Source organism: Thamnophis elegans, chromosome 7 (assembly GCF_009769535.1).
Source record: "Thamnophis elegans isolate rThaEle1 chromosome 7, rThaEle1.pri, whole genome shotgun sequence".
Taxonomy (NCBI): domain Eukaryota; kingdom Metazoa; phylum Chordata; class Lepidosauria; order Squamata; family Colubridae; genus Thamnophis; species Thamnophis elegans.
In genome coordinates, this window is record NC_045547.1 from 64,765,708 (window position 1) to 64,784,356 (window position 18,649).

An 18,649-nucleotide genomic window follows, 5' to 3' on the forward strand; every position below is an offset into this window, starting at 1 on the left:
TGAATACGCCCGGGCAGGGTGGAGGTGGGCGGGCAGGGAGGACGCGGGCCGAGAGGAGGCACCATATTCTCTATGGTGCTCTAATCGAGACTGCGGCACCGAGGCCGGGAGGCTGCCGGCGCGCGATCGGGAAGCCTACTACACACCCCGCCTTCCTTCCCCTCTCTTTCCCCCTTCGGGAACCCGGACCGGAGGCGACGGCGAAGCTGGAGCCAAACGGCAGCTGCAAAGCCGGGCTGCACGCAAGGGTCCGCCCGGCGCCACCAAGGCGAGCAGATGAACTGATAGGGCAGAAACGCCGCCCTCGCGACTGAGGGATTTCAAGCGAGGATCCCAAGCAAAACCCATGCAGGTGTTTGGCTGGGTCGTCAAAAGAGCAACGGGGCGCGAGCGGTAAGAAATGAGGGGGGGGGGAGGCTCACTGCGGAATTGGAGTCGTCCTTAGTTACCTTGCGAAGTTTGGGCGGGGGGGCAGGAAGGCTCTCCCAGTCCACGGAGGGAGCGGCAGGCTGGTGCGCGAAAGCCAAAGTAGGCATGAAATGTCCCGATGCTGCTGCGGCAGGAGGAGAAAGACGCCGGCCTGAGGAATCTCCCCTTGGTCCAAAAGGGAGCCTGTCCCACCACCACCCAGGGTGGGAGTCGCCTCTTCCCTCCTCAGACTAAACAAATAAACGGACAAACCAAACACCACAACAACAACCCTGTAAGGACGGACGGACGGTTTCTTTTGGGGCTCAAGTAATGTAGGCGCAGACCCGGAATTCCCCCCTCAGAGGCAGCAGCGCGCGGAGCCAAGGAAGGCGAGAGACGCTCGTTGCCGCAGCGGCGCTTCGTGGCGGAAGGATGCCCAGAGGCGGCGAGAGGTCCTTTAAGGTCTCCGCGTCCACATCTGGAATTCGCATCGCCTGGGCAGCCGCGGGAGGCGGAGCTGGCGGCTTTGCACCGGGCCGGGCGGCAGAACCGGGAGGGGGCGGCAGGGGTTGCCGGCATCGCAGCGCGAGCTGCCTAGTCACTCGGCGCACCCCGCTGCGACTGGCGGGGACGGCGTTGAAAGCTCGGGCTCCGCTCCTCCGTCTGGGGCTGCGGCTAACGGGGGTGGCCAAGCGCTTTCCTCAAAAGCGTTCATTGCCATTCCCACGACCTCCCTTCCCTCCCCGCAACTCCCCAGATTTTGGAAGCTGGGTGTGTGTGGAAGGCGGGGGTGCGGGAGGGAGGAAAATGCAGAGACCAGCAGCGGAGAAACATTGCTCTAGCAAACACAGCTGGCGACTTGGTTTTTCTTCTTCCCCTCCCTCAGGTTGCCCGGTCCTCCCCCCCCCGCCCCGAGACCCTCATGAGTAGCTCGCCACTTCAGTTCCTCTGCAGATTCACCTAGAAATTAATTTCAGCGTTCGATGGCGTTCAGGCGCATGCGCTAAATCAGCGGCTCGAAGCCTCATTTTAGTGCTTCTTGGAATAAATTTAAATTCCTGGTTACAAAGCATTGCTGGATATTCCTCTCTGGCAAAGGTTGCCTGAAATGTAGGCAGAATCCAAGAACCACAGGCAGACGGGCCAGCGCTGAAGATTTAAAGGAATGGGCAGGATTAGGTTACAATACAACCAAAAATGGTTTTAAACTCTTTATTATCTCTAAAATGGATTTGCTCATCCATTAACCCAGGACAGTTAGAATAGAATAGAATAGAATAGAACTGAATTGAATTCTTTATTGCCCAAGTGTGATTGGACACACAAGGAATTTGTCTTTGGTGCATATGCTCACAGTGTACATAAAGAAAAATAGAATACATTCATCAAGAATCATAAGTTACAATACTTAGTGATAGCCAAGGTTCCTAATAAGCTATCAAATCGTACTAGGAAACAAATAAAAACAATATAAATTGATGGTTATAGTCGTAAGTGGGGAGAGATAGATGCTAGGAAGGAAGAGAAGAATAATAGTAATACAGTCTTAGTAAATTATTGACAGTGTTGTGGAAATTAGTTGTTAAGCAGAGTGATGGCATTGGTGGAAAAACAGTCCTTGTGTCTAATTGGATATGGGTTAGTGTGAATCCAGCCACTATGGTTAAATCAAGCAGCAGCTTAGGGGACTAAATCAATGCTTATATTGTCTATTAGCATCTTATTTGCAATAGCTTAAGTAGTTCCTTATAAGCTTTGCTCTAAAACAAGAATGTCTTAACATTTTGGCTTGCCTGGACCGCATTGAGTGAATGGGAATTGTCTTGGGCCACATATAAAATATGGAAGATAGTTTTATAATATAAAATGACATAATGTTAAAAATTTATGATCTTGTGGGCTGCGGGCTGAACATGTCTGGTCTAAAACAAAAGAGTTTAGGAATAAATAATTCATTCTTTTCAAGTTATATCTGAGATTTTGCATAACTTTGCTGCTGCATATTATGTATGGGTCCTAGGAGATCTACATAAAAAAGGGAAGCAAAAAACAATGATGCGTGGTATTTATTCATAAAGTCATGTAACATATAAACTATGAAAAACTAATCTTCCCATCCAGTTCAGTCAACTAGCACTAGCACTAATATACCATTTGATAGTGCTTTTACAGCCCTCTCTAAGCAGTTGACAGAGTCAACATATTTCCCCCAACAATCTGGCTCCTCATTTTACCCACCTCGGCAGGACAGAAGGCCGAGTCAACCTTGAGCCTGGTGAGATTTGAACTGCCAAACTGCAGCCAGCAGTCAGCTGAAGTAGCCTGCAGTGCTGCACTCTAACCACTGTGCCAACTCAGCTCTGAAGTAAAGGAGTAACTAGAACCAGTTTTTATGAATACATCTTCAAAACAAGATTGATTTGAGCCAACTATGCCTTATAAAACCTTACAAACCTGGCACTCTCACTATAATGAAGTTTGTACCGAGGGGTTGTCTGGGATTGCTGTATGTGCCTTAAAAAAACATAAGATAGGCCTCAATTTATGACCACAGTTAGGACTGGAATGTCAATCTCTTAAGAGATATGGATATCCCATGACTGCATTATTCTGCATTCCCAGAAACTCGCTTACCATTATTAAGTTAATAATGGTGGTTAGAAGAGTACCCAACCCAACCCATTCTAGGCTTGGTCCCTCCCATCCCAACCTCAGTAAGGTAAGGAACTGCCTCCAATTCCCCCCCCCCTCTAACCCCTCAACTCTGCCATTTTGGCCACCCTGTTTCCTACCTTGTGGAGCAGCAAGCATCACCAAAACCATGCACCTCTGGGACTGCTTGCTGTGCCCTGGGAAGCAGCTCAGCCCAGTCCTGGCCCCTTTTGCCACCCAGTACTCCGAACCCCCTGCTGTCTTGTGCTCCACCATCCCAGCTGGCCATCACTGCTGTCTTTTTGCTTCTCCTGCTGCTGAGATGTGCCTGGTCTGGCTTCTGGGCTGTGAGGGACTGGCTTTGCATCTTGAAAAAGGGAAGAAAAAGCACAAAGCAGCTTAAAGTTGCCAGAGTATGCCAAAGCCATTCTTTGCAGTGTTCCAGAGCCATGTGGCACTGGCTTTGCATTGCAAAAAAAAAAAAAAAAAGTGGTGGTGGTGGGGGAAAGCAGGGGTGGGATTCACTTACCTTCACTACCAGTTTGCAAATGTGAGCGTGCTTGCACATGCCACCTTCTACGCATGTGCACTGCCTTCTGCACCTGTGAAGGCTGTGTGTTACATTGGGACAGGTGGGCAGAGCCTCCAGCAGGCACTGCTACCAGTTTACCCGAACTGGTAAGAACCGTCAGAATACCAACACTGGGGAAAAGGTGAAAGCAACTCCCTCCCCAATGCAAAGCCAGCCCCAGCTCTGCCCAGGTGCAAAATAAAGAATGGGATATTATTATTGATAATAAACTGTTTGCTCTACTTCAGCTCAGGGGGGACTGCTTTGTGGGGTTCCCCTCCTTTTTCCAATGCAAATCCAGGCCCATGCAGCTCAAGCGCCTGGCACAAAGTGGTGTCTTGGCACACACCAGCTCTTTTAAGCTGTTTTTGTCACTTTTTCACAAAGCAAATCTAGCTCCATGTAGCCCACTAGCGACATGCCTCCACAGTGGGAGTCAAAACACAGCCGGGGTGTGGAGCACAGATAGTAGGGACCAAAAGGACAGATGGGGGATAGGCCAGTGGAAGGAATTGCAGCACTGTGAGATGGTAAGTGCGGATGGGCTGCAAGCACCTGAATTTTGATCACAAGACGGTGGGGGACACTGCAATAGCTGTAACTTTGGGCATGGGTCAAAGGTGTCCCTTTATTCATTATCACTGTAAATTTGAACAGTTGCTGAATGAATGTTGTAGGGTGAGGACTACCCGTACATATATTGTTAAGTTGGGTCTTTGCTGGCCTGATTTTGGCTACCTTCTTGACTTTATTGATCTGCTTCCTGTGGACATCTCTGTTTGCACCACAAACAATTAAGAGGCATGTTATGGCCAGAAGTGGTCTTCAGCAGGTTCTGGGCAGTTCTGGAGAACCGGTAGTGGAAATTTTGAGTAATTTGGAGAACTGGTAAATACCACCTCTGTCTGGCCCCACCCCCATCTAGTCTCTGCCTCCCGAGTCCCAGCTGATCGGGAGGAAATGGGGATTTTGCAGTAACCTTTCCCTGGAGTGGGGAGGGAATGGAGATTTTACAGTATCCTTCCCCTGCGACGCCCACCAAGCCACACCCACAGAACCGGCAGTAAAAAAAAATTGAATCCCACCACCGGTTATGACCCACTCAAAATAAATTTCTGAATATTTCAGTTAAAAATGCATTGATGGCTATCACTTCAGGAGGTTTAGCAAGTCACTTCTACAGCTCTGGGCCTACACCCACCTTCAGTTTGAAGCTGTCTTAAAACAAAATCTGGGACATTCAAGCAGGTCAGTGAGAAAATGGATGAAGGACAGCTATACGGATTTTGAGCAGCTGAGATATTTAAACCCCATAGAAATTATGTGGCAGGACCAGAAATAAACTGTTGATGTCATATTATTGAGTTGAATGGGCCAAAATTCTCATGCCTGGATATAAAACACCAGTTAAAGAAAACATTTTAATTTATAGTTCTTTCAGCTAAAAGTCATGCAGCAACTCGAACTATTTTGTCAAACTCACTCATTACAAATTAGATGACAGAAAGCAATTTTTTTTATGGTACTACAGTTGTATCACATATCATGCCATTGTAATTTTGTCTGCTTCAGAATAAACTTTTGTGCAATCATTTGGGTTCAAAACATTCATGTGTGATGAACCTCTTATACTGATAAAAACACAATTCATTTAACTCTACTGTGTGGACTTATCTATCTTGTTTTCTTTGTGACAAATGTGTACTGAAACGCTTTTTCCATATAATAGCTGCAAACTTGGGATTTCCCTTGTAAAACTTGCTTCATTTTTTGGAAATTAACCGAGATAGGCTAAGTCAGTGTTGGCGAACCTTTTTGGCACTGAGCATTTGCAGCCGCCCAGCACACATGTACGCACAGAGATGATGATCCTCCGGTTTCTGGCACGTACATGAGCCCTGGCCAGCTGGTCTTCATGCACACATGCAGATCAGAAACTGGAAGACCAAGTGGCCAGTGCGCATGCATGCACTGGAAACCAGATCATCATCTTTCTGGTTCACACATGCTCCCCAGGCGACTGTGCTTCCCGTTTCTAGCGCTCCTATGTGTGTGAAGACCAGCTGGCACGTGTGCCGTAACTCAGGAAAGCAATGGCGATGCCTGGCGTGCCCGAAGAGATGGCTCTGCGTGCAGCTTCCGGCATGCGTGCCATAGGTTCACCATCACGTGGCTAGGTGTTCATACATATCAAGACATTATAGAGTTGAACACAATTCTTTAAATTTTACGCAATCAGATCCACTTATTCTTCAAATTGCAATTTTTAATCGTTCTGAAAAGCTGTAAGTCACAATTTCAGTGTAGGATTCTCACTTGGTCCATCATCTCAGGCATTTTTGGAGATGGTTTTAGTTTTAGATATTTGCTTTTGTTCTGTATTATGACTAGAGTAGATATTTTTAATTATAGAATACTATATTGTGCCATTTGGTGTTGTATTGCAAAATAATGATACACCAAAGTTCTGTATCTATCATATTTTGCATTATATATCTTTTATAGTGGACATACACTAGATTAGATTCTTCATACTTGTAGGAAGTTCTACAACTTGATGAGGTTCTACAAGAGACTAAGAGCAAAATAGAAAAGTTCATTCAAACACAGCCAAATTCTCTACCAGGAAAGTGCTCATTCCTGAGTTTGTAGCAGCATCAGTGTCGATGGAAGTCATTGCTTCAGAAGATCATCTTGTCAAGAGCCCTGGAAGCAGGACTGTAAGAGCAACCTAGGCCTGCAGCTGTTGGTCATGAGCAGTGGTGGGATCCTGCTGATTTAACAACCGGTTCGGTGATTGCGTGCGCACAAAGTTTTAAAAAAACTTATCTTCCACGTTATTTATGGGGAGTAACACAGATGAGGTTCAGCAATCCTCTTCGCTGCGCAAATCAGCTGAGATGATATAGGTAAGTAAAGGGCAGGGACAGGTATGCGGGCAAACCGGTTCGTCAGAGCGAACCAGTTTGCCCGAACCAGTATGAACTGGCTGAATCCCACCCCTAGTGATGAGGTCCACAGCTCGATGAGCCCCTGACTCTTCCTCAGAGGAAACAGCTGATTCAGAAGAAACAGGTCATATTGGCTAAATATCAGGGCTTCCATCTTCAGCATACTTCGCTTTTCTGGCATCCTGCCATAAAATGTGGCAGGAGTAGGGGTGGGACATGAGGGATTGGAGTGGTCAAGAGTAGAAGTGGGAGAGGAAAAAACACAGGCTTTGTGAGGGAATATTCAGATCCAGCTTTGCTAATAACCGCTTGACTTTAGTAAACCTTTCATTTCAAAAACGGAGTTGAGGATCTTTCCTAAATATTCAGGTCGGGACAAAGGATTTGGGAAACTCCCCTGGATTCAAACTTTTACCCTTCCTTTGTTTATGCTAACAGGAAAATCTGTATGGAAAATGCAGTGACATCTACTATTTATAATATTTTGCATAAGAGATTAGAATTCTACAATTCTAATTTCTCTGTTGAACCTATGGTTTTGCAACATTTCTAGCAACATTAAGTTAAATTACTGGTGAGGTCAGATTCCCCTCCTCCCCTGTAAAATCTAAATTTCTTGATAAATGTAATAAACACATTTCCAGTAAAACCATAGTAGAACATCTGCACCGTTTTAAAGTGATGGTAAACAGACATTATCTCCTGAGTCACGGAATGATGCATGTATGGCTGTTAAGGGGGAAGAATTGCTTAGGTAACATAGACTTACCCAAGAACAAAATCTGCACCACTTTGCATGAACGGTTCATGAATAATTCAGAATGTAATTTGGAGTCTGGAACTTGTAGTGCTGAATCTTCATATATAGGTTCCACCCAGGACATTTCATTGCCACTCTTCGAATCTTTGAAACCATTCTTGCAAGAAACCATAATTGTCCACACCAGAGGTGACCAATGGGGGAAACAAAAATTGGCCTCCAAACCCTACTTCCCTTCCTTGTCTGTTAATTTATACTTATTGATGAAAAAAACAGATGACTGCAATTCCTTCAGAGAATGAGGAAACGGCCTGCCCCCAATAGACATCATGAAGTTCCAAGGGTCTCAAAAGGCCAAACAGTAGCTTTCTGACTTGAGACAGGACACTGAGGTGCCACAACTCTACTAGTTCTTCTCCTCTGGGTAGCTAGGAAGCAGTAGGTGCAGAGGTGGGCGTCACATAATGTAACAACTGGTTCACCTAGAAACGAAAATGTGAGCCTGCATGTGCGCAAGCTCATTTCACTCATGTGCATGCCTTCCACGCATGCACGTGGCATCAAACGCCAATTGTATAGGATGGGATAGAGCCAGGGCGGGTGAGCGGGCCCAGCTGGTCCGAACCGGCAGCAGCCCACCTCTGAGTGGGTGTAGCTTCACTAACTACAGCCAATGAATGTTGGGAAAGTCTTTTGCATAGGTAAACTTAAATCTTGATTTTGGTGTTGCTTTATTTACTCCGTAAGTTTCTGGAAGAACCAGGAAGGCAAAGTTATTGGCTCCATTCACTTCTTCCCATAATATGGTTGAGTGTTCTATTCCCGGTTGCTAATTTCAGGCACTTAAAACTTAATTACCTTGAATTATCTTAGAAAAAGACAATTATTGTCTTAAAAAGAGGATAGTTGTGTGTGCTTGACTGCATTGCATAAAATACGATGATGGCTAATCCACCCCAGGGCTTAGAAAAAATAATCATTGCAGGTAAGGCAATGATTATTGGTCATAATGCCTCTATATTCCTTGCCAGTTCTGAATACCAGTTGCTAAGGAACTTGGCATGGAAAGAGCTGTTGCATTTGTGCCCTACTGCGGGTTTCCTGTAGACATCTGTTGGATGCTGTGGGAATCCCCTTTGTTAGTTTATCTTGAATGTATTTTTAGATTCTAAGTCTCTTCAGCTGGAGGTCTTTCATGGCTGTTTTCTGAATGCATCATGTACAAAGGCAGGCCCACAGAGGGGAGACATAAATCATTTAAGGAAAATTATTTCACTTGAGTTTCTTTCATATTTGGAAATAGATGGTAAAAGGGCAAAAAGCCTGTTATAGAGAAAAGACATCAAGTTACACAGGACTGATACTACATATGTGGTGGAATCTCCTAAATGTATTTAATAAGCGTTTCCTAAAATAAAATATTAAAGCCTTTTATGCATATTATATTATATACCATAACCCTGTAATCAATGGTGGGATTCAAGTAATTTCACAACTGGTTCTCTGCCCTAATGACCAGCTGGGTGGGCATGGTTCGGTGGTCATGTGACCATGGAGGTGCGGCCAATTCAACATCACTCATGTCAATGGGCGCTTCGCCTTAGCTGTTACAATGTAACAAAGGTTAACCGGAGAGGCAGTTTCTGTAACCAGGGCAATAAAGATTAGGCTAGAAACACCACCAGAATGTTTCCTTCCTGCCTTCCTTATAGGATTAGCCCTGTAAAGTGGGAAAAAAAACCAAAATAAGATGTCTTCCAAAAACCAGTTCTTTAAACTGCTTAGAAAGTTAACAACCAATTCTCCCAAATAGATACGAACTGGCTGAATCCCACCACTGCCTGTAGACTTTCCTTTTCTGGAGACTGATATCAATAAAAAAATCTGCTTTCAGAAGTTTTATTTGTTATATATGGCACCCTTCCGGCCTCGCCACAGCCAGCCAGGGGGTCGTGAGAAGGAGGAGGGTAGCCGGAGCCTTAGTGCAGGAGCGAAATGCCACATTTGTGCTCAAGGCAGCCATTGCGCTGGAGCTTGTGCCTGCTGGGAAAGGCTGGGGGGACACGACAAGGCAATGACTGGAGGCTTAGTGCAGGAGCAAAGCAGCCCTATACCTGCCTTCGCGCCACATTTGCACTCAAGGCAGCTGTCGCCTCCCACCACCCAAGGGGGGGGAAAGAGATGAAAGAAAGGAGAATTCTCCCCTTTTCTCTCTCATCTATCTTTTGCGTGCATGTGCACATACACAAGCAGGATACCCTCCTGGGCCAGGATCACGGGGCAGCAATGGCCATTACTCCTTCTGCTGCTGCCACTGCGCGCTCAGAGTAGCTGGCTGGGCTGTGCAGAAAGAGCCAAAGCTCTTACCTTCCTGAATTCAGCGGTGGCAGCTGCTCCTCCCTTCCTGAGCTGACATGAAAGGGATCACAGCAGACACTGAGCTGCCCACAAAGGATGCGGTCCCCTTTGTGAGAGGGAAACAAATGAGAGAGAGAAGAGGGAGAGGGACAGAGAAATGAGAGAGCGCTGGAGGGACAGAATGGGAGAGAGGGAAACAGAGAGAAAGGAGGAGAAGGAAGAAAAAGAAAGAGGGAGAGGAAAAAGAAAAAGGGGGAAAAAGAGAGAGATGGGAAATGATAGAGATAGAGAATGAGAAAGGAAAAGAGAAACAAATAAGTGAGAGAAGGGGGAGAGAGATGAGACAGTTGGAGGGAGAGAATGAAAGACGAAAATAAATGAGAGAAGGGGGAAAGAAAGGAAGAAAAAAGAAAAAGAAAGAAAGAAGAGGGGGGAGGAAAAAGAGAAAAACAGAAATGAGAGGTAGGGGAGGGAGAGCCATTTCCCACAGAAAAAACAGGAGCCACAAAACCTGGATAGGTGTGGCTGGGGGAGTGTCATGTGACTGGGTGGGAGTTACGTTGAGTTGGCCACACCCACCCAGGTTTTGTGGCTCCTGATGACCTAGAGGCAAACCAAGTCATAACCAAATGCCAACATGGGTTTGTCAAAAACAGATCATGCCAGATTAATCTTATTTTTTGACAAAGTGACAAAGTTACCAGAGAAATGCTGTGGATATAATTCACTTGGACTTTACTAAGGCATTTACTGTATATACTCGAGTATAAGCCTAGTTTTTCAGCCCACTTTTTGGGCTGAAAAAAGCCGCCTCGGCTTATACTCGAGTCAGTGAAAAATTTGCCCGAAATGGAGGAGAAAAAGGGGCGGGGCCATGCCGCTGGGTGACACTCGTGAATGGCCCAGTGCCCCTGTGAGTTTCCCCTCCCTCTGTGTCAGTTTGCCGCGCAGCGCGCACCGCACCATCCCCCCTCCTCATGTTCTAATGTAATGCAGGGCTGTCTTACGATTCCCCTTCCTCCCCCTCCTGCCGCTCTGCAACGATGTCCCACCTCCTCCTTGTTATGGCAAGCAGCCACATAGCGATGTCCCACCTCCTCTGGTACAGTGATCCAATGATAGGAATCACTGTGCCGTGTGTCATAGGAGGCGGGACATCGCTCCCGCGGCTGCACGGGACATCATCATCACAGCGGGACATCAGCATCATGAGGTGAGTGAAGTATTTCATTGAATACACCGCTAGTTTACTGTTTTTCTTTGAAATAAATATTCAAAAACATTATTGGTATCTATTTTTATTTTTGAAATTTACCGGTAGCTGCTGCATTTCCCACCCTAGGCTTATACTCGAGTCAATAACTTTTCCAGTTTTTTGTGGTAAAATTAGGTGCCTCGGCTTATATTCGGGTCGGCCTATACTCGAGTATATACGGTAATAGATCACAACCGTACTACACGATAAAATAGAAAATTGTTAGTTAGACAGCATCACCACCAGATGGATTCATAACTGGCTGACAAATCGCATTCAATTGTATTTCCTTTTCTTCCCTTCAAACACTAATTGAGTCAAGCAGTCCAACTCTGCTTCATTATTTTTTTTTTTTTGAGATCAGCCCAAGTTGGCCATACACTTTTATCCAGCTGGGAAACTATGGTTGAGATATAGATCTGCCAGCAATACTTATATGAAGTTGAAGAATTTCAGAACAGGCTAAGGCTGGCTGCCATGAAGAATAAGATCTAGTACTTTATTGTTCCTTATTAACTACAAGAAAAAAGATACACACAGAATGCTTTAATAATATGTATTGTTACAGCATGAAAATATAACAACAATGAAACCATAATAATAACACAATAAGTCCTCTATTTTATAGTATATTCTTTTAAACAATCCAGAAAACAAATCTCTCTGTATTTTTTTTTTAAGGAAATAAAGTTGTAGTTTGGAAAAGTGGCCCGGTGGCACTTCTTCTATTTAACTGCACCTGTAGATTAACAAAATAAAACAAGAAATAATGCAACAAGAATCAGAGAAATATTGTTTTAGTCAAAATAATTAATCCAGTATGCTGGAAATGGTACCTATAACTAAAGGCAACATATGAAATATTTGTTTTACTAGCCTAAATTGATTTAATAATCATAAATGTCTAGATAGTACTATGCAGTCCAAAGTAATTGTTCTCCCGTAACTTTGAGACTCAATCTATAAATGTGTACATAAGGGGTTTAAAGATCTCTAATTAACAGGGGAACTGCTAGGAAATAATAAAGGAAACAATTGTCTTCAGATGGAGGATGCATTCTAATGCCAGAACAAGAGCTTAGGCATTGATAGTTGTCCTGAAGTGCAGAGAGATTGATCATGAGGTTGTCCACCAAAATCATAATTATTTAATGAAGCCTCTATTTGTGAGTGGTGCAAGTAGTTTATCTGATCAAACCAGTCATTTTCAGCAGATAGACTTCCAGAGTAAATAAGGAACACACCAATGCCATATATGCAATGTGAAAGTGGGATCTTATGTATCTGTATCGATCTACTAGATAACTATAGCATTGTCTGAAAGAATTTGGACAATGCGATATCAGTGGAAACCTTCCAAGACTCTGGATTTTTCCAACTATTCTAATAGTTGTAATTCTTGATATGCTGCAATAAATCAAATCCTTAGATATGAGGATGTGGAGAGATCAAAAGTGTACTCCTCATATGGCAATGAGGACCTGCCTCAGGGAAAGCACACAGCTACATCATCAGTGAGAATTACCGTATTTTTCAGAGTATACGACACACCAAGATTTTGAACAGGTAAATTAAAAAAGAAAGCTTTTGCACTCTGCAGGCTTCCCAAACCCTCTGCATCCCTCAGTTTTTTGCAAAAACGGACCCATTTTTTTTTTTGGAAAAAACAGGACATGCATAAAGTGCTCCTGGGGGCTGGGGTGGCAAAAATAAGCAAAAATACGGTCCGTTTTTCATTTGTTTTTGCCCTCCCCAGCCCCCAGGAGCACTTTGCAGGCCTCCCAAACCCTCTGCACGTCCACTTTTGCGAAAGGGGCGGTGTTTTGGGAACCAAAAATTCTGTATTCAGTGTATAAGACGTACCCAGATTTTCACCCTCTTTTTTGGAGGAAAAAGGTGTACCTTATATTCTGAAAAAACAGGGAACTATCAGTGAAGGGACTCTACAAACTAAGTGAGATAGAAAGATGAGAGCTGTATGAAATCTGAACCAAAGGGAGTGATGCAAAGGCAGGTAGAGGATGACACAGGTCTTCCACTCTTTCTGCCAGGAAGATACTATATTGAAGAATCTCTGCCGTACACTGTCTTGCAGTTTTAGTTTTAATTTATTAAATTTAGTTAATCCTGCCTTCCTCTAATAACATTAAATAGCACCCTCAAGAACTAGAAGTAGAAAGATTTTTTTAAAAATAGCTGACCTTGAATCTCATGTAAAGTGAGTTATTTGCTAAGAAAGCTATGAAAGAAAGTATGACCCATTTTGCCAAGAAAACTGCAGATACAAGTCCAGGCAGTTGCCAGGAATCAACACTTGGCCTGAAGGTATTTAAACAAGACTAAAATATATCAAAACAAAATAAGAGGACGTGAAGAAAAATATTTTAGGAAAATTGAAACTCTGAGAATGGATGTATTATTGTTTCTTGTGGTCAAACCAGATTAAAGTTGCTCAGCATAAAGCAAGGCTCTCAGGCATCATGTGTACCCCTATGAAGAATTATGGAGGCTCTAGAAAAATTTGAATGGATTGTGCATAGGTGGACTAGAAACCCCAAGAAAATACAAAATCCTATAAAAACTTGCATGACACCACTACAAATCTGTAATCTTATGTATCTCAGTTGACATATGCAAGAAGGTTTGGGAGTGTCCTAATAGAGCAGGGGTGTCAAACTCGCATCGTCACCATGTGATTTCCCCTTCATTAAACTGGGCGTGAGTGTGGCGTTTGACGCATCTGGCCCGCGAGTTTGACAGCCCTGTAATAAAGCTTCACTCCCTCTTTCTGATGGCCTCCAATATAGATCTCTAGAGAACACAGAATAAAATCCTTACATTATTTAATGATTCATTCATGTCCACTTATTTCTTCATCAATAATGTTGAAAATCCACTCACTTTTTCTGATTTTCAAATTCTTGAGGCAAGTCACAACCAACGTAAGCGTCATTTATTAGACTGTACTCCAACAGAGCACCAAAGCAGGGATCCTGACCAAAGGAAAGAGGATTATAAAAGCTGTACAAGATACTATACTATAAAACAGCCATAGCTATTTCTTTGGTTTATATTCCCTAATATTAGCAGGCCTAAATGAGAATATGTTTAAGACATTATATGCAGCTGATTTTCACATAACGCTTTGTTGCTAGGATACCTAAGATGGCAATGTGGGAGATGAGCTGTAGCAAGCATAGTCTAACTTTGTATAATTTATAATACACGTAACTAACGCCTGTTAAAGTTTTTACAGACTTTTGGAACATTTATAATTTCACTGAGACAAAATTACACTTTTCCTGATTTTTTTGAAAGACCTGATTTGGCAACTATCCAAGATGTTCAGCAGACTTTAGTTAATAAAGGTTGCTCTAACTAGAAACTTTAGTGTTTCAAGTTCTGAGTTAGCATTTGAACACCATAAAGGCAATATGAAGAGATTAATTAATTGGTTCACTTCAATAGCACTATTGTTCTCTTAATTATGAAAAATTAAGTTAGAAGAAGCAAAATAAAATAAAACATACTACATTAGCTAAAATTATATTAGTGTGAATTAGAACTAAACAGACAAACGAGGATCATGGCATGGAAGACTGCTGCTGCAACTGACAGCTGAATATGTCGATTAGTATCTGTTGTACATACACAAAAAATATTATTAATTAAATGTATATGCTGCCCATCTTACTGTTGCAACAACTAAATGTAATACAATCCCACTAATATAGCACCACATTTAGCTATAACAATGCACAGTATGGTTGCTATCGGAGGGAGGGGCAGTTTGTTATTAAAAGTGGCATTACTTTTGATTAAATGCCGTATAATCCATATATGACATATGTTGATGTCAACACTTAGTCACAACATAAATCTTTACAGGATGAGATAAAACTTTACAACTTCAAAAGGGAGATAGTTAAGATAATTTATGGTAGCATATGTTACTACAAGTAAACAAGAGTTCATCTATTGACTTCATTTGGCTCCCTGCTGCATTTTCATTTAATGAAGTGAAGACTGAGTTCACCATATTTCACATATCTTTTCTGCATTTAATGCATTGCTAAGAAAGGCTGAGATGAATCACTAAGACATAACTTTTCCCCTGAACTTTAAATTGGTGACAGGCAGCTACCAATATCTCAATGGTATTATTCTATTAGTGTAATTAAAGTAACATGAATTAGATAATAAATTAGAAATTCTTACTTTGGAAAGCACATGAGGATTTCCCACAACAATGAGCAAAGCCTTGGGTCTGGTAATTGCTACATTAAAGCGCTTTGAATTAGCAAGAAAACCTAGAAAGGGTCTTTCATCACCGAATGAAGTTTCATTTGACCGAACCTGGAACATAAGCCCAAACCATTTAATTTCTCCAAAAATGCATAGTGCTGCAAACAATTTTATAATCTGAAGTTGAATATAGCATAGGGATTAAAATGGTGGACCAGAATTAGGGGAGTTCAAGTTCAACTCTGTCCTTAGCCACAGAAACTCACTGGGTGAATTTTGGCTGGTTACTCTCTCAGTCCATCCTTCTAACACCAAGATGTTGCTACAGGTAGTCCTTGACTTACAACATTTAGTGATTGATTACTAAACTGAAAAAAGTGACCATTTTTCAGTTATGACTTGTAGGAAATTAGCATCCATCCCTCTCCTAGAAAAATGAAATATTTTAGGAAAGATTAAAAGTGCAGAATATTTCCCGTAAAAGGGAGGCAGGAACTTAGCCCCTCCCCCCACATTTGTTAATGGGCCATAAAGGCCTGGGGCCTACATAACAAAGATCTACCTCCTTCAAGCCGAGCTATAGTAGGAATTGCCCAAAGCCCTTTCATTGCATCATCACCCAGCAAGAGTCAACCAAGCTTGGAACACAGACATCCTACAAAGCTATCCCTGCATGGCCCCGTGGGAGTCTGACAACCAATCAGAATACAAGCTCATATTCAAAAGCCCAGAGAGGGCATAAAACCCAAGCACTCTCAGCATCTCTGCCTTTTTCTCCAGCATCTCAAGCCATGTGATCCTGTTCACCAATAAACCTTCTTTCCAAGTAACTTTCTTGAATTCAGTATCTTTTTCCCCACTTGGAACTGAACCCAGAAGGACATTTCATCCAACAGACCTTTGCAGTATCCCCATGATCATGTGATCAAAATTCAGATGCTTGGCGTGAATTCATATTTATGACAGGTGCAGTGCACCTGGGGCACCTGATCCTCCCTTTTGCGATCTTCTCACAAGCAAGGTTAATGGGGAGGCCAGGCTCATTTAACAACCAGGCAACTAACCTATCAACTGCAGCGATTCATTTAACCACTGTGGCAAGAAAAATCGTATAATGGGCAAAACTCACTTAACAAAGGTCTCACTTAAGAACAGAAATTTGGGGCTCAATTGTGGTGGTAAGTTGAGGACTACCTGTCAGGGAAAAATAGGGAGCAAAACATGCTGTCTGTGCTGCCTTGAACTCCTGAAGGAAAATGCAGGATATGGCCATGATGTAATAGTGGTTGTGCAGTCTCAGAGATGACATATATTTTTGAAAAATTTCCAAGCCCAGAATGAATCATTCTCTTCCACCATGTACTGCAAGTGAGTTAAAAAGTAAGACCATAAATCAACCACAGAAGTCTTGGTCTAGCAGTTTGATGAGTAAAAGAACTGCACCCTAAATAGTCAAAGTTTTAATAGTATTTCCCCATTTTTAAAAAGGTTCAAAGGAAATTTGATACAAAGTACCTAATAACTGCAATCTTCAAGGTTTTATGTATTGGTATAATACAACCAACATATACTCCACTCCTCTGCTCACAATAGAATACCTTATGCCACCAGGCTTGAAATTTTGGGCTTGGAGAACCTAGGACTACGCCCATTAAGATCTGACTTAAGCGTAGTACACAAAATTGTCTGCTACAAAGTCCTACCTGTCAATGACTACTTCAGCTTCAACTGCAATAATACACGGGCAAACAATACATACAAACGCAAGGTAAACTGCTCCAAACTCGACTGCAGAAAATATGAGTTCAGCAACAGAGTGGTCAATGCCTTGAATGCTCTACCCGACTGTTGTTACATCCTCAAACCCCCATAACTTCAACCTTAAACTGTCTAGTGTCGACCTCACCTCTTTCCTAAGAGATTTGTAAGGGGTCTGCATAAGCGCACCAGTGTGCCTATCCTGTCCCTGTCCTATTGTCCCCACTTATTCGTACCAATTTCCTGTGTTCATATCTATGTTTACACTTATACCTGTTATCTTGTACATGTTTGACAAACTAAATAAATAAATAAATATACCCACTACCACATTTTATGTATTGGTATAGTACAACCAACATATACCAACTACCACATTTTGTACTAATACCCAGCTTGCAATCTTAAGCACACCAATCAGATTCGCTATGTACGCTGAAAATGAAGAATTATGCAGAGGATAGGACGATCAATTTCAAGTAATCATGAGAGCAGCAATTCAAAATATCTGGAGGACATCAGTTGCCTGTCCTGAGCTTTGCTAGTCATTTACACATGTACTTTATCCTACTTCGGCTTGCTAATTTGGTGATTGACATTGGTCTCTGAATACGACATACACAAATAGCACTTTACTACGTACTGTTGATATGACGATCACTGGGAATTCTTGTCCCTGAAATTCCTCTACTGAGCCAACCTTAATATCTGCTAGATCCACACTGCGTAAGAGAATTGTGATTTTTTCTACCTAAAATAAAGATACATTTTATTTCACAGACAGCATTGGACTAAAAAAAAATAATAACATCATGATTTGATTAAAATGATTCAGATATTGAAACAGTTCAATAAGTCAATTCTGATTTGTATTTTTGAAGGTTTTGAATAGTTTTCTCATTGATACTACTTTATTACAATTTGAATTAGAAAATAAGAAAGTTTATTGAAAGCAATCTGAATTTAAATCTACTTAAAATTAATACATTAATTGCAGATCTTCAAATAAGGGCTATTTTTCTTGGGGGAATTATCCACTATTTTTTTTGCTTTTTCATATTTATTGAATTATTCCAAAATTGGATAGCGTATTTTCTACAAACTATCAAGGATTGTCTTGGATGAGGAAGCAGACTTTTGTAGATATGTATTTTTCACTTTTTAGAAGACTATGCATATCTTATATGAATGAGAAGAACTGAGCTACATAAAGCCAGGCTGCACATTAAAACATTAACTCTTCTACTCAAAACACTCAATTTTCTCAATATACTTTTGAAAACTATTTTTTTAGTTAGTCTCAATAAAAAAAAAAACACTAGGCAATTCATTTTTTATATTGTTTGTTGATAAATGTATTTTTTCCCCTAAAAGTAAAATATGAACCACATTGGTCATTCACTAACTTTAACTACTCTAGGAATCAATGTAAATCTCAAATGTCCAATTCCCCAGGCTTTGCAAACACAGTTGGATACAGGTTTATTTAAGCCTGGAGCCTGGCACAAATGAGTACAAAGCAGCCCGTTGCAAAGTCAGCACTGGGAGGCGGTAACTCCCAGTGCTCTATATAGGATACGCAGGACTATGCCTCTTTGTCCCACCCACACAACCAACATCTGGCATCGGCATCCAGTTCTCTGTTAGCAGTCCACCATCCGGTGCTTAGGGCCTGCTGGCATCTATCC

At 42.3% G+C, this 18,649-nt stretch overlaps 1 protein-coding gene across 1 annotated transcript in view; it reads right to left on the reverse strand.

Moving 5' to 3' along the window:
• Positions 1-11,687: 11,687 nt before the first annotated feature.
• The window catches only part of MOV10L1 (Mov10 like RISC complex RNA helicase 1), a 47,272-nt gene continuing 40,310 nt past the window's right edge, over positions 11,688-18,649 (reverse strand). The window contains exons 24-27 of the mRNA XM_032221856.1: positions 17,605-17,712; positions 15,177-15,314; positions 13,860-13,951; positions 11,688-11,697 (exon numbers count right to left, since the gene is read on the reverse strand). Of these exons, the coding sequence (XP_032077747.1) occupies positions 11,688-11,697; positions 13,860-13,951; positions 15,177-15,314; positions 17,605-17,712 (348 nt within the window). The remainder of the gene's footprint in view (positions 11,698-13,859; positions 13,952-15,176; positions 15,315-17,604; positions 17,713-18,649) is intronic.